Below are 26,190 nucleotides of genomic sequence, written 5' to 3'. Positions count from 1 at the left end.
CCATCAATAAGGTAGGCAAAAGGAGCATCAGACACAAGGCTCTCACAACCACACAGTCACACTGCGACAGCCATACCGTCATACAAGTATCTTCAAGAAACATGGTCACCGGAGCACAGCGCCACATTTTCAGTCAGTTTCCTCCAGCCTTTCCATTACATCTTGACTAACAGGGTGATATCTATTTAATGCGTAAGGAAAACCTCCAGGATAACCTCTTGACTCTGTTTGGAATCTCTCAGCCACTGGCACTTTATTTTGTCTCATTTTGCTTTTCCCCCTTTTGTTCAAGAAGATTTTCTCAATCCCTTGATGGTGAGCTCCAGCTCATTCTAGGATTTCTGTCCCACGTTGCCAGGAAGGTCCACACCCCTGGGAGTCAGGTTCCACGTAGAGAGGGGGAGGGTGGTAAGTTTGCTTGTCATGTTGGCTGAGAGAGAGACCACATCTGAGCAACAGAAGAGGTTCTCTTGGGGGTGACTCTTAGGCCTAATTTTAAGTAGGCTTAGCCTATCCTTTGTGGGATTAAGTTTCATATGAATAAATCCCAAGATTGGAGCTTGGCCTATTGCTTTGGTTGTCCCCACTGCCTGTGAGAATATCAAGAATTCTCCACATAGGGAAGTTCAGTTTTTCCCCTTCTTACCATTCTGCAAATACTTCCCTATTCACTGTTCAAATCGCTCTGGGATTTACCTGGGCATCACTCTGGACAAATCTACAAAATCTCATGCCCTATGCAAGGTTCCAAGCACTATGGTTTTTTTTTGTTTTTTTTTTTATTAATTAACGGAAAAAAAGAAATTAACCCAACATTTAGAAATCATACCATTCTACATATGCAATCAGTAATTCTTAACATCATCACATAGATGCATGATCATCGTTTCTTAGTACATTTGCATCGGTTTAGAAGAACTAGCAACACAACAGAAAAAGATATAGAATGTTAATATAGAGAAAAAAAATAAAAGTAATAATAGTAAGAACAAAACAAAACAAAACAAAAACCTATAGCTCGGATGCAGCTTCATTCAGTGTTTTAACATGATTACTTTACAATTAGGTATTATTGTGCTGTCCATTTTTGAGTTTTTGTATCTAGTCCTATTGCACAGTCTGTATCCCATCAGCTCCAATTACCCATTATCTTACCCTGTTTCTAACTCCTGCTGAACTCTGTTACCAATGACATATTCCAAGTTTATTCTCGAATGTCGATTCACATCATTGGGACCATACAGTATTTGTCTTTTAGTTTTTGGCTAGACTCACTCAGCATAATGTTCTCTAGGTCCATCCATGTTATTACATGCTTCATAATTTTATCCTGTCTTAAAGCTGCATAATATTCCATCATATGTATATACCACAGTTTGTTTAGCCACTCGTCTGTTGATGGACATTATGGCTGTTTCCATCTCTTTGCAATTGTAAATAACGCTGCTATAAACATTGGTGTGCAAATGTCCATTTGAGTTTTTGCCCTTAATTCCTTTGAGTAGATTCCCAGCAATGGTATTGCTGGGTCGTATGGCAATTCTATATTCAGCTTTTTGAGGAACCGCCAAACTGCCTTCCACAGTGGTTGCACCATTTGACATTCCCACCAACAGTGGATAAGTGTGCCTCTTTCACCGCATCCTCTCCAGCACTTGTCATTTTCTGTTTTGTTGATAATGGCCATTCTGGTGGGTGTGAGATGATATCTCATTGTGTTTTTGATTTGCATTTCTCTAATGGCCAGGGACATTGAGCATCTCTTCATGTGCCTTTTGGCCATTTGTATTTCCTCCTCTGAGAGGTGTCTATTCAAGTCTTTTTCCCATTTTGTAATTGGGTTGGCTGTCTTTTTGTTGTTGAGTTGAACAATCTCTTTATAAATTCTGGATACTAGACCTTTATCTGATATGTCGTTTCCAAATATTGATTCCCATTGTGTAGGCTGTCTTTCTACTTTCTTGATGAAGTTCTTTGATGCACAAAAGTGTTTAATTTTGAGGAGTTCCCATTTATTTATTTCCTTCTTCAGTGCTCTTGCTTTAGGTTTAAGGTCCATAAAACTGCCTCCAATTGTAAGATTCATAAGATATCTCCCTACATTTTCCTCTAACTGTTTTATGGTCTTAGACCTAATGTTTAGATCTTTGATCCATTTTGAGTTAACTTTTGTGTAGGGTGTGAGATATGGGTCTTCTTTCATTCTTTTGCATATGGATATCCAGTTCTCTAGGCACCATTTATTGAAGAGACTGTTCTGTCCCAGGTGAGTTGGCTTGACTGCCTTATCAAAGATCAAATGTCCATAGATGAGAGGGTCTATATCTGAGCACTCTATTCGATTCCATTGGTCGATATATCTATCTTTATGCCAATACCATGCTGTTTTGACCACTGTGGCTTCATAATATGCCTTAAAGTCAGGTAGTGCAAGACCTCCAGCTTTGCTTTTTGTCCTCAAGATGTTTTTAGCAATTCAGGGCACTTTGCCCTTCCAGATAAATTTGCTTATTGATTTTTCTATTTCTGAAAAATAAGTTGTTGGGATTTTGATTGGTATTGCATTGAATCTGTAAATCAATTTAGGTAGGATTGACATCTTAATTATATTTAGTCTTCTAATCCATGAACACGGTATGCCCTTCCATCTATTTAGGTCTTCTGTGATTTCTTTTAGCAGTTTTTTGTAGTTTTCTTTATATAGGTTTTTTGTCTCTTTAGTTAAATTTATTCCTAGGTATTTTATTCTTTTAGTTGCAATTGTAAATGGGATTCGTTTCTTGATTTCCCCCTCAGCTTGTTCATTGCTAGTGTATAAAAATGCTACAGGTTTTTGAATGTTGATCTTGTAATCTGCTACTTTGCTGTACTCATTTATTAGCTCTACTAGTTTTGTTGTGGATTTTTCCAGGTTTTCGACGTATAGTATCATATCGTCTGCAAACAGTGATAGTTTTACTTCTTCCTTTCCAATTTTGATGCCTTGTATTTCTTTTTCTTGTCTAATTGCTCTGGCTAGAACCTCCAACACAATGTTGAATAATAGTGGTGATAGTGGACATCCTTGTCTTGTTCCTGATCTTAGGGGGAAAGTTTTCAATTTTTCCCCATTGAGGATGATATTAGCTGTGGGTTTTTCATATATTCCCTCTATCATTTTAAGGAAGTTCCCTTGTATTCCTATCCTTTGAAGTGTTTTCAACAGGAAAGGATGTTGAATCTTGTCAAATGCCTTCTCTGCATCAATTGAGATGATTATGTGATTTTTCTGCTTTGATTTGTTGATATGGTGTATTACATTAATTGATTTTCTTATGTTGAACCATCCTTGCATACCTGGGATGAATCCTACTTGGTCATGATGTATAATTCTTTTAATGTGTTGTTGGATACGATTTGCTAGAATTTTATTGAGGATTTTTGCATCTATATTCATTAGAGAGATTGGCCTGTAGTTTTCTTTTTTTGTAATATCTTTGCCTGGTTTTGGTATGAGGGTGATGTTGGCTTCATAGAATGAATTAGGTAGTTTTCCCTCCGCTTCGATTATTTTGAAGAGTTTGAGGAGAGTTGGTACTAATTCTTTCTGGAATGTTTGATAGAATTCAGATGTGAAGCCGTCTGGTCCTGGACTTTTCTTTTTAGGGAGCTTTTGAATGACTAATTCAATTTCTTTACTTGTGATTGGTTTGTTGAGGTCATCTATGTCTTCTTGAGTCAAAGTTGGTTGCTCATGACTTTCCAGGAACCCGTCCATTTCATCTAAATTGTTGTATTTATTAGCGTAAAGTTGTTCATAGTATCCTGTTATTACCTCCTTTATTTCTGTGAGGTCAGTAGTTATGTCTCCTCTTCCATTTCTGATCTTATTTATTTGCATCCTCTCTCTTCTTCTTTTTGTCAATCTTGCTAAGGGCCCATCAATCTTATTGATTTTCTCATAGAACCAACTTCTGGCCTTATTGATTTTCTCTATTGTTTTCATGTTTTCAATTTCATTTATTTCTGCTCTAATCTTTGTTATTTCTTTCCTTTTGCTTGCTTTGGGGTCAGTTTGCTGTTCTTTCTCCAGTTCTTCCAAGTGGGCAGTTAATTCCTGCATTTTTGCCTTTTCTTCTTTTCTGATATAGGCATTTAGGGCAATAAATTTCCCTCTTAGCACTGCCTTTGCTGCGTTCCATAAGTTTTGATATGTTGTGTTTTCATTTTCATTCACCTCGAGGTATTTGCTGATTTCTCTAGCAATTTCTTCTTTGACCCACTCGTTGTTTAGGAGTGTGTTGTTGAGCCTCCACGTATTTGTGAATTTTCTGGCACTCCACCTATTATTGATTTCCAACTTCATTCCTTTATGATCCAAGAAAGTGTTGTGTATGATTTCAATCTTTTTAAATTTGTTAAGACTTGCTTTGTGACCCAGCATATGGTCTATCTTTGAGAATGATCCATGAGCACTTGAGAAAAAGTGTATCCTGCTGTTGTGGGATGTAATGTCCTATAAATGTCTGTTAAGTCTAGCTCATTTATAGTAATATTCAGATTCTCTATTTCTTTATTGATCCTCTGTCTAGATGTTCTGTCCATTGATGAGAGTGGTGAATTGGAGTCTCCAACTATTATGGTATATGAGTCAATTTCCCTTTTCAGTGTTTGCAGTGTATTCCTCACGTATTTTGGGGCATTCTGGTTCGGTGTGTAAATATTTATGATTGTTATGTCTTCTTGATAATTGTTCCTTTTATTAGTATATAGTTTCCTTCTTTGTCTCTTTTAACTGTTTTACATTTGAAGTCTAATTTGTTGGATATTAGTATAGCCACTCCTGCTCTTTTCTGGTTGTTATTTGCATGAAATATCTTTTCCCAACCTTTCACTTTCAACCTATGTTTATCTTTGGGTCTAAGATGTGTTTCCTGTAGACAGCACATAGAAGGATCCTGTTTTTTAATCCATTCTGCCAATCTATGTCTTTTGATTGGGGAATTCACTCCATTAACATTTAGTGTGATTACTGTTTGGATATTTTCCTCTAACATTTTGCCTTTTATATTATATATATCATATCTGATTTTCCTTCTTTCTACATTCTTCTCCATACCTCTGTCTTCTGTCTTTTTGGTTCTGACTCTAGTGCTCCCTTTAGTATTTCTTGCAGAGCTGGTCTCTTGGTCACAAATTCTCTCAGTGACTTTTTGTCTGAGAATGTTTTAATTTCTCCCTCATTTTTGAAGGATAATTTTGCTGGATATAGGAGTCTTGGTTGGCAGTTTTTCTCTTTTAGTAATTTAAATATATCATCCCACTGTCTTCTAGCTTCCATGGTTTCTGCTGAGAAATCTACACATAGTCTTATTGGGTTTCCCTTGTATGTGATGGATTGTTTTTCTCTTGCTGCTTTCAAGATCCTCTCTTTCTCTTTGACCTCTGACATTCTAACTAGTAAGTGTCTTGGAGAACGCCTATTTGGGTCTAATCTCTTTGGGGTGCACTGCACTTCTTGGATCTGTAATTTTGGGTCTTTCATAAGAGTTGGGAAATTTTCAGTGATAATTTCTTCCATTAGTTTTTCTCCTCCTTTTCCCTTCTCTTCTCCTTCTGGGACACCCACAACACGTATATTTGTGCGGTTCATATTGTCCTTGAGTTCCCTGATACCCTGTTCAAATTTTTCCATTCTTTTCCCGATAGTTTCTGTTTCTTTTTGGAATTCAGATGTTCCATCCTCCAAATCACTAATTCTATCTTCTGTCTCTTTAAATCTATCATTGTAGGTATTCATTGTTTTTTCCATCTTTTATACTTTATCCTTCACTTCCATAAGTTCTGTGATTTGTTTTTTCAGTTTTTCTATTTCTTCTTTATGTTCAGTTCATGTCTTCTTCATGTCCTCCCTCAATTTATCGATTTCATTTTTGAAGAGGTTTTCCATTTCTGTTCGTATATTCAGCATTAGTTGTCTCAGCTCTTGTATCTCATTTGAACTATTGGTTTGTTCCTTTGACTGGGCCATATTCTCAATCTTCTGAGCGTGGACCGTTATCTTCTGCTGCTGGCGTCTGGGCATTTAGTCAGATTTCCCTGGGTGTCGGACCCAACAAGGTTGTAAGATTTTTCTGTGAAATCTCTGGGTTCTGTTTTTCTTATCCTGCCCAGTAGGTGGCGCTCGTGGCACACGTTTGTCTCACGTGTTTGGAAGGGATCCCCCCGGTCACCGATCTCCACGGCCTGGGGATTTCCGATCCAATTCTCTCCGTTGGTTCGGGGGGCCGCGCGTGGTGGGGGCGTCAGCCGCCACGGCTTGAGGGGACCCTGTGGCTGGTCGCCAGCTGCAGCGGGCCCGGGGAATTCGCCACCGGACCAGGAAGCCGCCCGTGGGGGAGGGCCACCGCGGCTTGGGTAGCCCTCTGATCCGAGACTCGTAGCCGGACCAGGAAGCCACCCGCAAAAGAGGGGCACCGGCCACCAAGGCTTGGGAAACTTGCCTCTCCGAGACTCTCAGCCGGCCCGGGAAGGAGGGAGGGAGGAGCTCCGGCCGCCACAGCTGCCGCTGCTCGGGAAATCGCGCGCCGCTCGGGGATCTCACCGCAGCCGAGTCTTGCAGTCAGACTAGCCAGTCCAGACTGGGGTATGCTGTGTGTCCATTCCCTGCCGTGGCCCCAGGAGCTGTTCTGCACTGTTTCAGTTCACCTAGTAGTTGCTTTGTAGGAGGAACTAAGACGCACGTACCTTACTAAGCCGCCATCTTGGCCCCGCCAGCACTATGGTTTTTGATTAAGCTGTCCACATAAATTACATTAGGAACTTTGGCCATTTTCTCTGAGTGAGTTCTATTTTCAGGAGCTTCTCCCCTGGGGTGACAAGATGGCTGCTGGTTTTCATCTTATTTTCTTAGCACACCCAGGAGGAAAAAGAAGTTCTTTTTCTATAGTTTTCAAAGAATTGATTGTCATCAGACAGGTGGATCACATGCTCATCTCTGAGCCATCACCAGGTTAGAGGAGATAGTCTATACTGATGGGCTAGTCATGGGGTGTAAACTCTTCCCCAGACGTAGAGTGGGCCAGGCTCACCCTAAATCACAAAGGATTGAAATTATTAAAAGTTGAAGGAATGAATGGTGGTTAGAAAACATGCAAATGCAAACATACTCCATGAATTTCGGTAACAAATAATCAAAATCGCAGTGCTGACATTTCCCCAGGTGCACCAGTAAACTTACTGGTTATTGCCAATTGGTAAGCACCCTAGTTGGGCACGCAACTGTTCTGACTAGAGGCTGCTTGTGCTGTATTGGTTGCTAAGTTTGGGTGGAACATCCACTGGTGAAAGTATCCCCCTTGTACTTTCCCACCTTCTTCATTTGCCTTTTTTTCCCCCAGAGTGTTATTTCCTCTTAAAATACTTTTTCTCCCAAGACCAGAAGGATTCTCCTCTAGGATTTGGATATAATCCTTGAACTCTTTTTACAGAAAAGAGGCTCTGGGAGCCCTGTGCTCATGCCTCCCTCCTAACATCTGTCCCCCAGGTCTCCTATCCACGGCCCGGCAGTTGGACAGAGAGAACAAGGATGAACACATCCTGGAAGTGAGTAATGTGGTGGACCCATTCACTGGATGAGACTCTGGAGATGGGAGGCACCTGAAGGAGGTCAGGCTAGTGGTCATTTATGAGTAGAGCCAAACCTTGGGACCACATGCATTTCTCCAAACACTGTGACTGAGGAGGGTGCCGGCTCAAGGAGGTCGAGATAACCTGAGCAAAGATGAGAAGGGAAGGAATCTGAAACCATGTCCAGGCTGGGCAGAAAACAGTGATTGGCTAGTACGGGCTACAGTGAGTACAGGAAAGGGAAGTGGGGCACATGTGCTATGAACTTGTCTAGTCTGGTTTCTAGTCCATCTCCCTGGGCCAAAGAGATTTACCCAAGGTGAAATACTACATCAGTAGCAGAGCCAGGATGACCCAGACCTTTGTCTTCTAGATCTGTGCTCTTTCCAGGATGTCCCTAAAATCACCTAGACATCCCTGCTGGCCATTCCAATGAGAGATATGGGCCACTAACCCAGAGGGGATTAAATAAGAAGGGACCGATGTTGCCTTCTCCTAACGATTAGACCACTCTTCTATTTTTAAGACATCAGGAGTGAGGAGCACCTGTTCTTCAGCAGACTTGAATTAAATTTTGCTTTTATATTCCTAGGTACCACATGTTCTCTTTTCTAAGAAACCAGTATTCAGTAAGCAGTCACTAACTAAAGGTCCTAGGGAATGAAGTATTCTTAATTCAGCAACAGGGATTTACTTTTGGGACACCAAATGAATTTTAAAAAATTGGAACCATTGTGGGGAGAATGCCCTATCTTATTCAGTAATTTTGGGGCTATTGTGAGGAACAATTTACCCCATGAAATAACTCCTGACTCTAAAATTGTTTTAGTGTCTTTTCCCTCACTCTTTGGCTTCCATTTCATGCATTGGGCAGCACATTTGACTTTAAAAGGTACCACCCACTCCTTCATCTTCTCATTTGTTTTTTTCTAACCTCAAGTAGTTTAAGGAAAACAAAGAACAAAGCTCATGAAAATTATGAGCAAATAAAAAGTAAATGGTCCCTGAGAAATGGCCCATGGGCCTTCCTGAGTAAAGAGCGCCAGCTTTTGTCGGCAGGAGACTCTGAGACTTTGTCTTCTTCCAGTTCTTTCTGGCTGCTTTCACTGTTCTCACTGGTTTTCCTGTGGGCGAGTTTACCAGAGAGCTGAGTTCCAAGTGGGTGAGGTTATGACTATAAAAATAATAAGCATATTCCAAAAAACAAACTGACTGATATTTCCAGCCTATTGAAAGTAGTGATGGGTTGCAATACATTCACTGCTTTGCATTTGGCAACCTAGGTGCTCATGCTTGATTCCATCCCCAGGTGACCGTGCAGGACAACGGGGAGCCCTCCCTAAAGTCCACCTCCAGGGTGGTGGTATGCATCTTGGACGTCAATGACAATTCACCTATGTTCTCCCACAAGCTCTTCAATGTCCGCCTTCCAGAGAGGCTGAGCCCAGTGACTCCCGGGCCTGTGTACAGGCTGGTGGCTTCAGACCTGGATGAGGGTCTCAACGGCAGAGTCACCTACAGTATTGAGGAGAGTGATGAGGGGGGCTTCAGTATTGACCCAGGCACTGGTGTGGTATCATCCAGCAGCACCTTTGCAGCCGGAGAGTACAACATCCTAACGGTGAGCAGATGAATGGAGGGAGGAGTGGCATAGCTCTAAAATATTAGAGATTTTCTTTGGGCATACAAGAGGAGGGAGACAGCCAGCAGCCCTGATGGAGGTGGCCTGCCCCTCCCTGGCCTCTTCCAGAGAAACCAGGACTCCTAACTTCAGCCAAAGAGACAGAATTCTGGGTCTTCTGCTCTGTGGACTCTAGCGTCCTTGGAGAATCTGCTCTATTTTTAGAGATAAAGATTTAGTAAGAATAACATGGGCTTTCAAATTAAGATAAGCCTGGGCTCCAATCCTACCACTGCCACTTTTCACTGGTGTGACCCTGGACAACTCATGCAATCCCTTAGAACCTTTGTTTTGCTATCCCTAAAAATGGGGAAAAGAACATTTTCCTTGTAGAAAGCCAATATAGCAAGTGGCAAGGGCATGCACTCTCATGTCAGACAGCCTGGATTTGCCCCCAGGTTCACAGCCTGTCAGGCATATCATCACTGGTGGATGAATTCTCCACTCTGAGCCCGTTTCCTCTTGTGAGCCCAGCTGATGGTAATAGTACCTCTCTCACAGGGCTGTCCAGAGGATCAAATTAGATACTGCATGTAAAGCCCCTGGAGCAGGGCCTGGTGATAGTGAGGGCTCAATAAGTTCTAGTTCATTATGTTTAAGGTTATATAAAGTCCAGTTCGGGAACTAGCACCCAGTAAGCTTTCAGTTATTGTTTTCACTAACCGTGAAAATGTTCTTGTCTTATTCACCACAGTCTGTGCAGCAGCTGGCATGGTGCCTGTCTGTAAGCAAGCACTCATGTCAGTGCCAAACGAATGAATGAGGGATGAGAGGCCAGCTCGGAGAGAGTCGCAGCATGTTCAGTCTTGTGGCTGCCTGGGTCTTCTTGTTTCTTGAACCCAAGAACCCTCAATTTTGGTTTTGGCCTCTTTTTAGATTAAGGCAACAGACAGTGGACAGCCACCTCTCTTCACCAGCGTCCGGTTGCACATTGAGTGGATTCTTCAGCCCCGGCCCTCCTCCATTCCACTGACGTTTGAGGAGAATCACTACAGCTTTACAGTCATGGAGACAGACCCCGTGAACCACATGGTGGGGGTCATCAGTGTCGAGGGCCGCCCCGGCCTCTTCTGGTTCAACATCTCAGGTGAGCTGGGGCCTGGGACCTAGCGAGGGTGCGCTAGTTAGCAAGCTGCTGGAATGCGATATATCTAAAATGAATGACTTTTGAAAAGGGGAATTTATTAAGTTGCAAGTTTACAGTTCTAAGGCTGTGAAAATGTTCAAATTAAGGCAAGGCTATAAAAATGTCCAATCTAAGGCATCCAGGGAAAGACACCTTGGCTCAAGAAGGCTGATAACATTCAGGGTTTCTCTCTCAGCTGGAAAGGGACATGGCCACTTCTGCTAGTTTTCTCTCCAGGCTTCTTCAATGACTTCCCCAGGGCTCCGTCTGTTCTGTGGGCTCTGTTAGTTCTCTCCAAAATGTTTCCCTCTTAAAGGGCTCCAGTAAGCAACCCCACCTTGAACAGTGGAGCTACATCTCCATGGAAACCATCTAATTGAAAGTTATCACCTATAATTGGGTGGGTCACAACTCCATAGAAATAATAAAAAATGATCCCTCCCAGCAATGTTGAATGAGGATTAAAGGACATGGCTTTTCAGGGGCACATGACAGTTTCAAACTGGCACAGCCACTACCATCTGTATAGACCAGTTCCAGTCCTCATAGTACTTGCTTTCTGACCACTCTCAAGGTCACAGTCCCTGGAAGTCCTTCTTCTGGTCAGGAGGAGTAATTGTACCTCTCCTGGGTTCTCTGGGGAACTATTTCTTTCTTTTTTCTTTTTTAAAAATATTTTTATTGACAAATCTTTACATACATACAGTCCATATGTGGTGTACACTCAGTGGCTCACAACATCATCACATAGTTATATATTCACCACCATCATCATTTTTAAGACATTTGCATCACTCCAGAAAAAGAAATAAAAAGAAACAAGAAAAAACTCATCCATCCCATACCCCTTACCCTTCCCTCTCAGTAACCATTAGTATTTCTATCTACCCAATTTATTTTACCCCTTATGCCTCCTATTTTTTATTTATTTTTTATCCTCATTATTATTATTTTTTTTACTCCATCTGTCTATGCACTGGATAAAAGGAGCATCAGACACAAGGTTTTCACAATCACACAGTCACATTGTAAAAGCTACATCATTATACAATTGTCTTCAAGAATCAAGGCTACTGGAACACAGCTCAACAGTTTCAGGTACTTCCCTCCAGCCACTCCAGTACACCATAAACTAAAAAGTGATATCTATGTAATGCATAAGAATAACCTCCAGGGTAACCTCTTGATTCTGTTTGAAATGTCTCAGCCACTGAAACTTTAATTTATCTAATTTCTCTCTTCCCCCTTTCGGTCAAGAAGACTTTCTTGGTCCTGGCTCAGTCTAAGGAGTTCTGTCCCACATTGCCAGGGAAATTTGTACCCCTTGGAGTCGTATCCCACATAGCAGGGAGGGCAATGAGTTCATCTGCCAAGTTGGCTTAGACAGAGAGGCTACATCTGAGCAATAAAAGAGGTTCTCTGGGGGTGACTCTTAGGCGTAATTATAAGTAGATTTAACTTCTCCTTTGCAGAAATAAGTTTCATAGGGGTGAACTTCAAGATCTAGGTTTCAGTTTACTGATTGGTTGTCCCCACTGCTTGTGAAAACATCAGAAATTCCCCAAATGTGGAAGTTGAGTATTTCCTCCTTTCTTCCTAGTCCCCAAGGTGACTTTGCAAATCCTTTTTTTATTCACTGTCTAAATTACTCTGGGATATATCAGGGCATCACACTAACCTGGACAAACCAAGAAGATTTCGTGCCCTATTAAAGATTCCATGTAATTATGGTGTTCAAATAAACTGACCATACAAGTTAAATTAGGTAATATACTACCCAAAATATAAATTTTGCACTAAATAAACATCTTTTCATTTGGTCTCACACAGAAGTTGAAGTTTTAAAATATGGATAACATCATCCTTTACTCTGTATTCGGACTTACTTTAGTCCTATCCAGATCAGCTTCATTCATATCTCTAGTTGAAGTCTGATCCCTTTTTCTACTTTTTTAATAGTTCCTGTATGGGATACTGCTGACTTTCATAGTTTCAGAGCTCTAACTCTGAGTCTCAGGTGTCATATAAATATCCGAAGTTTATGGAAATGACCAGGTTATATACAAACAGCTCAGTATATCAGAATTTAGAAATAATAGTTTCACCTCCTGAATATATGTGACTGCTGTGAGAGCTTACAATCTAGGACCCTTTACAATAGCCCCCAACCTGATAACCCATGCTCTAGACTTCAATTCACTGAGTTTGTACATTATAGTTAGCCCACATGAGTGAGGCATGATAATATTTGTCCTTTTACTTCTGCCATTTTATTCAACATACTGTCCTTAAGGTTCATTCACCTTGTTGCATGTTTTACAACTTCATCTCTTCTTGTGGCTGCTCAGAAGTCCACTGCATGTATACACCACAGTACCCCCTTTCTTTCCTCATTTGTTGTACCCTTAAGCCACCTCCATCCATTAAGAGCATCATTTCTGCCAAGGTTTCCTTTCAGACCCAGCCAAGGAGAGCAGGATCCCAGCACTACAGCACGATCCAAGCTCAGGTGGGAACTCTATGATCTCACTGGTCATGCCAGCCAGAGTTGGGCAATTTCTTAGTTACCCCAAATACCTGGGAGACCAAAGGTGAATGGTCCAGGGAGACCTGAACTTCCTCGATGCAAAAATCAGTTTTTAACTGACCAAGAGCTGAGGTCCTTTGCACCCTGGGGCCAGGTTTAATGGCCTCCTCTGAAGTGTCTCTCCATTTCTAAATCAAGGCTTTTAAAAATCCTCTGAGAATCACAGATGTCTGTGGGAATTAAATGAATCCATAGGTCCTCTTCCCAGAAAATTGCATACTCACCCACACAAACATAAATTTTTGTACAAATTTGAAAGTTTCACAAGTTCTCTGAAACCCATCCAGGGATTCCAGGTTATGAACCTCTAATCTAAGAGTTTCCACGTGCAGTCCTATGAACCATGGAGTCTCATCACAGGGTTTCCAGTTGGTTCAGAGATAGGGTATGCTCTATCCCAAGTAAATCCAGGACGTCCAGTTCTGAGTCACTCTGCTTTTAATTGTCTAACTTTTTTTTCTTTTCTACAAAATTGATACATGTTGAGGGAATATAGAATATTTAGAAAAAACAGATGAGTACAGAGAGGAAAATAAAAACCACCTGAAGTCCCATCAACCAGAAGAAAACCATGGTTACAAATTTTTATTTGTTTCCTTCTAGCCACTTTTCTTTATACACACTATACCATACATACATACTCACATATACACATAAAGTTTTGGAAAATACACTTTCATAATCTTTTAAAATTTTTATTGAAGTGAAATTCACATCTCTTGAAATTCACCATTTTAAAGAAAACAATTGAGTGGCATTTACTTCTTTCACAATGTTGGGCAACCATCATTATCTAGTCCCCAAACATTTTCAACACCCCAAAGTACAACCCCACACTATGAGACAGTTACCCCCATTTCTCCCTCTACAATGTCCCTGGAAACCACCAAACTGCTTTTCTGTCTCCATGGACTTACTTATTTTAGTTATTTCACATAAATCGAACCATTTGTAACCTCTTTTAACATCAGATATTGTGAACTTGTTTCCATCACACTAAGTAGACATCTGTGACATTTAAATTCTGAATGATACCCTACATTTTGGATTTTATAGTTTATTAAATCACCCCCTTCTTGTCGAACAAAGGTTATGTCCATTTTTCCCCCACATAGGTATATTAGACCATGCAAATGGAAGCCATCAGGTAGAGCTCTTCTGCTCCTGTATGTTTCAACCCCAGTAACAGAATGAGTTCTGTGGCAAATTTCAGTCTTCCTTCCAGATTCTTCAGACCTTATAGGTCTGCCTTTTTCTGTATCATCATTTGAATCTTGATATTTGACAATAATTTAATAAGATAAATGGCAACTTTTTGGATGTGGGATAAACTGCAGCCTGTCAACCAGACACCCTACTGTTCCTGAACAGTGTCTCAGAATCTCTGACTCAGGTTCTTCTTGGAAAGCCCACCGCCCCTCCCGGCCACAACTGACATCTCCTCCCACCTCCTCTGCGTCTGCCGGGAACCCGCCGTGGTGCCCCGCGGCTGGGATCACGGCGGCTGGGTGCTCTTTCCCCACCCCCTCCAGGCGGGGACGAGGACATGGATTTCGACATTGAGAAGACCATGGGCAGCCTCATCATCGCCAGGCCCCTCGACGCGAGGAGGAGGTCGAGCTACAACCTGACGGTGGAGGTGACGGACGGGTCCCAGGCCATCGCCACCCAGGTCAGGGGCCTCGGCGGGAAGAGAGGGAGGTGCGCTGGGCCGGCCGCTACCCAGGCTTTCTGTGGGCGCCGTATCCCTCAAACGATGCGGGATTCGGAATCTAGGCTTTGGATTCCAGTCTTACCTGTTACACACTCTAGTCCTGTCATCTTGGGGGAATTCTTGTTCTTACTCTGAAATGAACGGGTTTGTCTAAATGAGTGGTTTTCATTTAAAGATAGAGCCACAGGGACCACTGTGGAAATGAAGAAAGATGCCCAGGTAAGTGGGGCTCTTTATTTCCACTCCAACATCAGCCAGAGTTTTGTCTCTTTCCTGTATTGAGATTTCACAAAGTACTTCATTTGAAGAAAAGACTCTTTAACAAAATAAAAATGTAAACCACTAGGCTGAATGGTATCTGACAGCCTTGGGATTTTGAAATTCTGTCATTCGTTAGGCAAATATTTACTGAGTGCTCGCTTTGTGCCAGGCGCTGATGGCAGAGCGGAGGACCAGGCAGACAGGATCCCTGCCCCCAAGGAGCTTACAGTCCACCCTCTGTCTCATTCTCCTCCCAGGTCTCTGTCTTCATGATAGCCAACGTTAACCACCATCGACCCCAGTTTCTGGAGGCTCATTATGAGGTCAGAGTTCCCCAGGACACACTGCCTGGCGTGGAGCTCCTCCAAGTCCAGGCCACAGATAAAGATAAGGGCAAGGGCCTCATATACACCTTATATGGCAGCCAAGACCCAAGAAGCGCCAGCCTCTTCCAACTGGACCCAAGCAGCGGGGTCCTGGTAACTGTGGGGAAATTGGACCTGAGCTCAGGATCCTCCCAGCACACACTGACAGTTATGGTGAGTAAACTGAAAAATTGGCTAAGAATGCTCCTGGCACGCAGATGCAGAGGGGTAGACAAGAGCTGGAGGTGTGCTAATGTTCCCTTTTCCATGAAGAGCCAAGTGACTGAGGCCCATAATGATGGTCCATGAGGTAAAGCTGTGACATTTCAGAGCTGGCCAGAGGGACCTTCCATAAAGAATGCCTGGGAGTGAAGATAGAGATGAGATGGTTGTAGAGGGGACTCCAGTCAACACTGGCTCCCTCTGGACCCACCCCAAGCACCTCTAACAGTTATCTCTCTGCACTACAAATTCAGGACCACAAGGATGTATTCACATTGTGTCAAAGCTGGAAGTAACTCAGAGGCCATCCTTCCCAGGTCAAGGACTAGGGTGAGGCAAGCAAAGCACATAGGACACAAAATTGAAGGAGGTGCTGTCAGGGTCATGAGCCTGCATTTGAGAGTGAGTGCCTCCTTAAGTTCTGTACCCTCTGTACCTCAGGTGCTTCATTCTAGTCCCAGTCCTGAGTCCATGCACTTCTCTTCCATGTGAGGTCCCCAGAGGAAGATAGGCCTCCCACAGTCATACAGGTATCTGTAATGAACAAGAATCAAAATCTGGCCTTCCTGACTCCAGGTTCAGGGTTCTTATATGTTAGTTTATACTCCTCTGAGCACATTAGTATATTAAAGGCTCTGAGAAATCCTGCAGCAAAGAAAACCGTTTCACTTCACTTAATTCAGTGCTCCCAAAATTTACTTGACGATTGAACTTTTTTGTTTCTTGCATGGCATATTAACACCTTGAAGAACTAATATTCGCCAGGACCTTATTTGGTATTACTAAATGAAGCTTGCTTCTCTGCTCATTTCTACCTTTCTTCTAAAGGGGAATTATCCATTAGAATAATAGTCTAATAATCACTAATTGCTAAATTTTTTTTAAAAATAGAAAAGAGCATAAATTAGAGCAAGATTTAAAGGAGTACAATTAGGTATATTTTTCATTGTATTCTATTTTCATTGACCTTAAACTAACTCTGCCTCCTCCCATATTGTTTGCTGCTCACCCCATTACCGCTTTGGGTCCATAGGTCCGAGACCAGGACATGCCCATCAAGAGGAACTTTGTATGGGTGACCATCTATGTGGAGGATGGAAACCTCCACCCACCCCGCTTCACTCAGCTCCACTATGAGGCAAACGTTCCTGATACCACAGCCCCCGGCACGGAGCTGCTACAGGTCCGCGCCCTGGACAAGGACTGGGGAGCAAATGCTGAGGTCCACTACTCCCTCCAGAAAGGTGAGAGGCCTGGCCCTGAATTCAAGAGCATGGGTGGAGGGAGCTTTGAAAATAAAGGAAAGCACCAGAGGCATGATTTTGCAAATTAATCAACTGTCAAGTTCTCTAATCTTCGGCAAATTGTAGTTCTAGATCATTCCATGGGGTTATAATGACCCAAGTTATGCATTTCCAAGATGGGCATAACTTATTAAGTAAGGGACAAACTCATGTTATGGAGAATTTACATATATACTATATAAACGCTCCGATGATCACACCCATAGATAAACCTTATGAGTCTAGGTAACATGTTAAAATGTAATAACTTTCTGCATGTACAATAGAAGGGAACTGCAAATACTTTATAAAATGCACGGAATAGTTTAGGAATAACTTTCACTTTCTCTAATGTACATCATTATTTAGTAGCTATTATATGGTGTGCTCATCTAAAAAGTAGGAATAATATTACTTATACCACAAAGGTAAACCTTTGTTATGAAGATTAGAAGAGAAAAGGTGTGTCAATGTGTGTTGTAAACTGTGAAGTATTATACAAATGCCAGGAGTTATTACTCTCATTGATAAGTGTTAATTACTGATAATTAATAAAACAAAAATGATAATATCAAGTCTCCAACTAATAATTAATGATAATTTGTAATGCTTGATAATGCATAATTAATGATATTTAATAATACTAATTATAGTTAATGATAATTAATGCTCCATGTAGCTGGCTGCTGTATAGGAACAAAGTTGGACATAATTTGCTGTCTGTCCTCATACAGCATAAAGATCATTTATTGTTTGTCAATACCTTATACATGTTCAGGAAGTCAGAGCTTTTTTACATTTTCTTCTTTTGAAGAAATAGAAATGATCATATCTTGTCGCATGACAGAAGTCTATTCATCCCTGAAAAATAATAATGCAAATTATAGTCCATTGTTTACTTTTTGTGGTTTATGAAGTACACTCACACCTTATTTCCTTTTATCTCACTGGCAACCTTGATGGTAGAAGTAATGATTTTGTTCTATAGATAAGATTATTAAAAAGAACTCTTCAGATTATAAAAGTAATATATGCTCACTTTCAAAATTATCAACAATACAGTACTGTAAAAGAAGAAAATAATATTCAGCCATAGTTTTCATTACCCAGAGATAATAATTTTTTATATTTCCCTCTCATCTTTTTTCCATGCATCATTCTGAAATACTGAGATAATAATGAATACATGCATATATTTATAGTGCCCGGATTTTTAATTTCATTTGATTTTTATTTTAGAAAAAAAAATTATTTATTTTATTGACCAGGAACTCTAAGTCTTCCCTTTTCACCAAAGAAAGAGTATGGGTCTCATGTGCAGAAACTTCAGCAAGCAATAGATTTTAACCAAAATTTAATGCTTTTTTTCTTAACTTTTTCTCATGCATTGTTTTTTATGGTAACCTTCAATTTATGGCAAGAAATTTTTTTTTAAATTTTTTTCTTTTTAAGAGAAAGATATAAGGTAGAGATATAAAATGGCCTTTTAAAAATATACTAAATGTAGGTTGGGCCATGGTGGCTCAGCACACAGAGTTCTAGCCTGCCGTGCCGGAGACCCGGGTTCGATTCCCAGTGCCTGCCCATGCAAAACAAACAAACAAACAAATATATATATTATATATATATATATATATAATATATATAATTTATATATATGTAAAATGTAAACTGTGCATCAAATGAAAGGAAAATATCCATTAAATAATAGTATTGAATAGTAGAAGCAATGGCTGGGTATTGAAAAAAATTGGAAAGGTGGTATGAGGTTGCCTGTAGTTTAGGAAATAAAGATGTTGTGGAAAGAGTATTTGATCAGGACCCTCAAAATCTGGTATTCTATCCAGTCACCCCACTCCAAAACTACTCCTTTCCACTCACTCCCCAAGCCTGATAAGGGACATTCCCACCATAGACCAGAAAGGGAACGGCAAGATGGTTTTTCAAGTCCTTATCAGTTTTGACAGTTTATGACTTTGTATTTACACTTTGCATCTATCAAATGTATAGCCCAAGCTATTAAAAGTTTTATAAAAGACAGTTAAACATTCTGTATAGTGTAATTGAAGCTTTTACAATGAAAGACACTACCGGAATACAGCTGGAGTGTGATTTCTCTACAAAGTAAAAGTCCTCTTTCTTTGCTTCAAAGACTTCTAAGCTTTGATTTGTAGTTTAAGTTGTGTCCCAGAGACATGGTGGTAATTGCAGTTGCCATTTATGGAGCACTTATTATGTGCACCATGTTAGGAATTTTATATGCTATGTATCTACTCTATAGACACGATACCGTGCTAAGTTCAGTGTCACAGAATGTAGATTTGGCCCTCTTCAAGTCTGGTGTGATAGCCTCCTTACTGATCTAAAAAGCCTAACTGGTACTTCTTGAGGACCCGGTAAACATCACTTTGTTTTGTCCTCTGTTTCAGGAAACAGCGAGGGTTTCTTTGACATCAGTGCTGGGCTAGGCATCATCACTGTGGCCCAGAAGCTTGATCAGGCAAATCATGCCCGACATACTCTGACAGTGAAGGCAGAAGATCAAGGCTCCCCACAATGGCATGACTTGGCTACAGTGATCATTCATATCCACCCCTCAGACAGCAGCGCCCCCATCTTTTCAAAAACTGAGTACTTCGCCGAGATCCCTGAATCAATCCCTGTTGGTTCCCCCATCCTCCTTGTCTCAGCTGTGAGTGCCTCCGAAGTTACCTATGAGTTAAGAGAGGGAAACAAGGATGGTGTATTCTCCATGAACTCATATTCTGGCCTCATTTCCACCCAGAAGAACTTAGACCATGAGAAAATCTCCTCTTACCAGTTAAAAATCCGAGGCAGCAATATGGCAGGCACGTTTACTGATGTCATGGTGCTTGTTTACATAATCGACGAAAATGACAATGCTCCCATGTTCTTAAAGTCAACTTTTGTGGGCCAAATTAGTGAGGCAGCTCCATTACACAGCATGGTCATGGACGAAAACAACAACCCCTTTGTGATTCATGCCACTGATAGTGATAAAGAAGCTAATTCCTTGTTGGTCTATGAAATTTTGGAGCCAGAAGCCTTGAAGTTTTTTAAAATTGATCCCAGCATGGGAACCTTAACCATAGTATCAGAGATGGATTATGAGAGCATATCCTCCTTCAAATTCAGTGTCTATGTCCATGACCAAGGAAAACCTATGTTATTTGCACTCAGGCCTGCTCAGGTTATCATCAATGTCAGAGATGTGAATGACTCTCCTCCCAGGTTCTTAGACCAGGTATATGAAGTAGCAGTCATGGGCCCCATTCATCGGGGGATGGCACTTCTCAGGGTGCAGGCTAGCGATGATGACTCAGAAGTCAATTATAGCATCAAAACTGGCAATGCTGATGAAGCTGTTGCCATCCATCCCATCACAGGTCTCATATTTGTGCTGAATCCTGCTTCCCTGGGACTGTCTCAGAAGCTCACCATCACAGCTTCTGATGGCCTGTATCAAGACACTGCTGTGGTAAAAATTACATTCACCCAAGCCCTTAATACAAGCTTACAATTTGACCAGGATGTCTACAAGGGAGTAGTAAAGGAGAATTTGCAGGACAAGAAGACATTGGTGATTCTCGGTGTCCGGGGCAATCACTTGAATGATACCCTTTCCTACTTCCTCTTGAATGGTACAGATATGTTTCGTATGATTAAGTCAGCTGGTGTGTTGCAGACAAGAGAGGTGACATTTGACCGGGAGCAGCAGGACAATCATGTGGTGGCTGTGGAAGTGAGGGACAATCGAATCCCTCAGCGGGTGGCTCAAGCTCTGGTCATAGTTTCTGTTGAGGATGTGAATGACAATCCTCCCAAGTTTATGCATCTACCCTATTACACGATCATCCAAGATGGCACAGAGCCTGGGGATGTCCTCTTTCAAGTATCTGCCACTGACCGGGACTTGGGAATAAATGGGGCCATTACATATGCATTTGCAGAAAATTACACATATTTCCGAATTGACCCCTACCTTGGGGACATATCACTCAAGAAACCCTTTGATTACCAAGCTTTAAATAAGTATCGCCTCAAAGTCATTGCTCGAGATGGAGGGATCCCATCCTTGCAGACTAAGGAAGAGGTTCTTGTCACCGTGAGAAATAAATCCAACCCACTGTTTCAGAGTCCTTACTACAAAGTCAAGGTGCCTGAAAATATTACACTCTATACACCAATTCTCCATACCCAGGCCCGGAGCCCAGAGGGACTCCGGCTCATCTATAACATTGTGGAGGAAGAAGCCTTGATGTTGTTCACCATTGACTTCAAGACTGGTGTCCTAACAGTCACAGGACCTTTGGACTATGAGTCTAAGACCAAACATATGTTCACAGTCAGGGCCACAGACACAGCTCAGGGATCATTCTCTGAAGCCACAGTGGAAGTCTTGGTGGAGGACATTAATGATAATCCTCCCACTTTCTCCCAAATAGTCTATACCACTTCAGTCTCAGAAGGCTTGCCTGCCCACACTCCTGTAATCCAACTGTTGGCTTCTGACCAGGACTCTGGGAAAAACAGTGATGTCTCCTATCAGATTGTGGAAAATGACTCAGATGTTTCCAAATTCTTCCAGATCAATGGGAGCACAGGAGAAATGTCCACAGTTCAGGAGCTGGATTATGAAGCCCAGCAACACTTTCATGTGAAGGTCAGGGCCATTGATCGAGGAAACCCTCCACTCACTGGTGAAACTCTTGTTGTTGTCAATGTGTCCGACATCAATGACAACCCCCCAGAGTTCAGACAACTGCAGTATGAGGCCAATGTCAGTGAACTAGCAACCTGTGGACATCTGGTTCTCAAAGTCCAAGCCCTTGACCCTGACAGTGGGGACACCTCCCGCCTGGAGTATCTGATTCTTTCTGGCAATCAGGATCGGCACTTCTCTATTAATAGCTCATCAGGAATAATTTCCATGTTCAACCTTTGCAAAAAGCACCTGGACTCTTCTTACAATTTGAGGGTGGGTGCTTCAGATGGAGTCTTCCAAGCAGCTGTGCCTGTGTATATCAATACTACAAATGCTAACAAGTACAACCCAGAGTTCCAGCAACAAATTTATGAGGCAGAATTAGCAGAGAATGCAAGGGTGGGAACCAAGGTGATTGAACTGCTGGCCATAGACAAAGACAGTGGTCCCTATGGTACTGTAGATTATACTATTATCAATAAACTAGCAAGCGAGAAGTTCTCCATAAACCCCAATGGTCAGATCACCACTCTGCAGAAACTAGATCGGGAAAATTCAACAGAAAGAGTCATTGCGATTAAGGTCATGGCTCGGGATGGAGGAGGAAGAGTGGCCTTCTGCACTGTGAAGATCATCCTCACAGATGAAAATGACAATGCCCCACAGTTCAAGGCATCTGAGTACACTGTGTCCATCCAATCCAATGTTAGTAAAGACTCCCCAGTCATGCAGGTTCTGGCCTATGATGCAGATGAAGGTCAAAATGCAGATGTCACCTACTCAGTAGACCCAATGAAGAGCCTGGATGAGGAGATCATTGAGGTCAACCCAACCACTGGTGTGATCAAGGTGAAAGAGAGTCTAGTGGGATTAGAAAACCGGACATTTTACTATAAAATCAAAGCCGAAGATGGGGGCCCTCCCCACTGGAACTCCTTGGTGCCAGTACACCTTCAGGTAGTTCCTAATGAAGTATCTTTGCCCAAATTTTCTGAACCTCTCTATACTTTCTCTGCAACTGAAGACCTTCCAGAGGGGTCTGAGATTGGGTCTGTCAAAGCAGTGGCTGCTGAAGATCCAGTCATCTACAGTCTGGTGCAGGGTACCACACCAGAAAGCAACAAGGATGGTGTCTTCTCCCTGGACCAAGACACAGGGGTTGTAAAGGTGAGGAAGGCCATGGACCACGAGTCCATCAAATTGTACCACATGAACGTGATGGCACATTGCTCTCATGAGGATACAAACTTGGTTTCTTTGGTCTCTATCTACATTCAAGTGAAGGATGTCAATGATAACAGGCCTGTTTTTGAAGCTGATCCATATAAGGCCTTCCTCACTGAGAACATGCCAGTGGGGACCCCAGTCATTCAAGTAACTGCCAATGATCAGGACACTGGGAGTGATGGTCAGGTGAGCTACAAGCTGGCAGAGGAACCTGGTAGCAGTGTCCATCAGCTCTTTGCCATTGACAGTGAGAGTGGCTGGATCACCACTCTACAGGAGCTTGACTGTGAGAACCACCAGACCTACCGCTTTTATGTGGTGGCCTATGATCATGGTTGGGCAACCCAGCTGTCTTCTCAGGCCCTGGTTGAGGTCTCCATCACAGATGAGAATGACAATGCTCCCCGATTTGCTTCTGATGACTACAGAGGATTTGTGGTTGAGAACAGTGAGCCTGGTGAACTTGTGGCCACTCTGAAAACCCTGGATGCTGATATCTCTGAGCAGAACAGACAGGTCATCTGCTATATCACAGGTAAGGATACTTTTCTTGGATTGGAGGCATTGACATGCATTGCTTAAGGTCTAGTAAGAGGTGTTCTAAGACATGAATTTATTTCCTGGCTCTGCCACTTATTAGCAGTTTGAACTTGGGCAAGTCACTTAACCTCCTTGGATCTCAGTTGCTCCACCTACAGATTTGACAGGCCTGTTCTTATTCATCTTCATTCATTACCAGGGATGTTGGTAAGATCTAATTGGAGAGAGCACTGAAAGCCTCCTATAAATTTGAAAGTCCTTATTATTTTAGGTGGTGTAGGTGAAAGAGAAGGATCATACACTAAGTATTGTCAGTTAGCTTCTGGGAGATGGAGAAGTAACCACCAGTTGAGTAATCCATGGAAACTGTCAGAGGATTGGCTTTATAGAATAGTGTCTTTTTCGGGGCCAACTGTAAATAAGAGAAAATGTTTCTTCATCCATCACAGGATCTAAGTGTTAGAGTAACAGGTTCCTTAGATATAATTTCAGCCCAATCCTATTTCATAGATGGGGGAACCAAGGTCCATGTAATCTAAATCAAGGTTGCACATGAAGCTTGCATGAGGGCTGGGAGTAAAACCATACCTACAAGCCACTTTCTTCAGTGACCTACTACTAACCTAACTTACCCCACTCCCAGTTCATTGGCTGAACCAGCCAACCAGTAGCCATGAGTTTCTTCAGTTCTTGGTATCCTTTTCTCCCTCGCCAGGTGCCATGTCATCCCATGGCTCCTTCTGCTATTTCCGCTGTTTGGTGGAGGGCTAATGATCCTGAAAATCCAAATAAGAATGAGACCCCTGGAGACAGGTAGCCTCAGAGCTGTTTGAAACACAGTCTTTGGAAAGTGGAATCTTATCATCTGATTATATCAGATTCTTAAAAACACAAAAGTCTTAGAATCTCAGGATAATAGAATAAGAAATGTCAAGATATCATTGACTCTTAGAATAACTGAACCTTGGAAGTCTTGAATCATGAAATCCATCTTTCATGGATTTCTGGTGACTGGTGTTAAGGAAAGAGGATTGAACAAACCTTGTGCTCCTACTTAACCTCCACTGAACTTGCTTGTATAATAAAACCTCAGAAAGTTTAGTGTTGTTGATTACTTCCCATCCTTCCACTGTTCAAGAGCTCTAGATATTAGAAAGTTCTCAGATAAAATTGTATTTGCTTCCCTTTTACTTCCTTCAGTACCTTCCAGGCAACAAAAAGTGAGAAATCTGCCCCTCTGCAACGTAGTTTGGAGTGGTACTTCTTACAGTGAATTCCATTTCAATAGGAGGCTCTTGACACCAGAAGAGGCTCCACAACACTGAAGAACTGACTCAATGTAGGATTTGGGAACCCTGGTAGGACATTGAGGGAGATATTTTTGCCTTTCCCAGCAGTCCTAAAATAATGTCAGGTGGTTAGGTACCTATGACACAAAAAGCCTGGTTCATTCCTGTTGCTTGCCTTCTGAAAGCTCTGTTCCATTTTTTTTAGAGGGAGACCCCTTGGGCCAGTTTGACATTAGCCAGGTTGAGGATGAGTGGAGAATCTCCTTGCAGAAGACCCTGGACCGCGAGCAAGTGGCCAAGTACTTGCTCATCATCACAGCCTCCGATGGCAAGTTCCAGGCATCAGTCCCTGTGGAGATTTTCGTTCTGGACATCAATGATAACAGTCCCCAGTGCTCACAGGTGAGCGCCTGGTGGGGCTTCGGGTGGAGGTGGAGACTAGGAAACTGGAGTGAGGGGCAGGAGGAAGAAGGAACCAGGGGATCATCTCTGAGCTTAGTCACCATTAACCATACCTGTCCCGGCTTTGCCCCTGCTGGCCTCAGGCTAGTGCCCTGGGCCTGGAATCATTCTAGGCAATTTCTTAACTCCCAAAAAGATGTTACCAAGCTCTGCAGGATCCATGGTCCTCACCTCTTCCTGTAGACTCCTTACAAGGGTCCTGATCTCTGCAAAACAAATCCTAAAGTAATTTCTGTATTCTCTAAACATAGTCTGCCTTGCCCAGTGGGCAACCCCCTCCACTTCTCAGCTTGTTGACTTGGCTCATTATTAAATACAGCCATAAGTACATGACCCCAGAGACACTTTCCTACCCTCATATATGCTTATTTCCACATCTACACGGGTAATACAAACCAACACAGATGCCCATAACCCTCCTTCAGGTTATACACATATATATGCAAACATGCAGACAGGGCAGTTACATTTTTGGGAAGGATACTTTCCTAAAGGCCTCCTGTAGTTCAACATTAAATTTCCCATGGGAAGAAATATGAGTGGGGTGTCTGCGTGTGTTTATGTGTGTGTGTGTGTGTGTGTGTGTGTGTGTGTGTGTGTGTCAGGAGAGCAACTGTGTTCTGACTGGACAATCACTGCCACATAGCTTTGCTTTAAAAAAAAATTTTTTTTTTTTTTTTGGTGCATGGTCTGGGAATCGAACCTGAGTCTCCTGCATAGAAGATGAGTATTCTACCATTGAACTACTGTGCACCCTAAAAATATTAATTATACCCAGTAAATAATTTTTTAAATTTATTTTTTATTAGAGGAGTTGTAGGCTTACAGAAAAATCATGCAGATAGATACAGAGTCCCCATATACCCCCCTCACATACACAGAGTTTTTCCTATTATTAACACTTTGCATTAGTGTGGTACCTTTGTTACAATTCATTAAACAATATTATAATTCTAGTATAAAAATGATATTATATTTATATAATATATATAATTATAAGTGTGATATACAATATTATAAAAATGCTATTAACTATAGTCCATAGTTTGCATTTTAAGGTTCACTGTGTTGTGCAATCCTAATTTTAAACAATTTTTTA

At 41.9% G+C, this 26,190-nt stretch overlaps 1 protein-coding gene across 1 annotated transcript in view; it reads left to right on the top strand.

The window, feature by feature from the left end:
* FAT2 (FAT atypical cadherin 2) overlaps positions 1 to 26,190 on the top strand; it is a 100,073-nt gene that overhangs the window by 33,877 nt on the left and 40,006 nt on the right. Inside the window, exons 4-11 of the mRNA XM_077137449.1 lie at positions 7,526 to 7,584; positions 8,918 to 9,229; positions 10,166 to 10,376; positions 14,535 to 14,674; positions 15,235 to 15,516; positions 16,598 to 16,808; positions 19,277 to 23,335; positions 24,835 to 25,031. Coding sequence (XP_076993564.1) covers positions 7,526 to 7,584; positions 8,918 to 9,229; positions 10,166 to 10,376; positions 14,535 to 14,674; positions 15,235 to 15,516; positions 16,598 to 16,808; positions 19,277 to 23,335; positions 24,835 to 25,031 — 5,471 coding nt within the window. The remainder of the gene's footprint in view (positions 1 to 7,525; positions 7,585 to 8,917; positions 9,230 to 10,165; positions 10,377 to 14,534; positions 14,675 to 15,234; positions 15,517 to 16,597; positions 16,809 to 19,276; positions 23,336 to 24,834; positions 25,032 to 26,190) is intronic.

This window comes from Tamandua tetradactyla, chromosome 20 (assembly GCF_023851605.1).
Source record: "Tamandua tetradactyla isolate mTamTet1 chromosome 20, mTamTet1.pri, whole genome shotgun sequence".
NCBI classification, from domain to species: Eukaryota; Metazoa; Chordata; class Mammalia; order Pilosa; family Myrmecophagidae; genus Tamandua; species Tamandua tetradactyla.
This window is presented reverse-complemented; position numbering and strand designations above follow the sequence as displayed.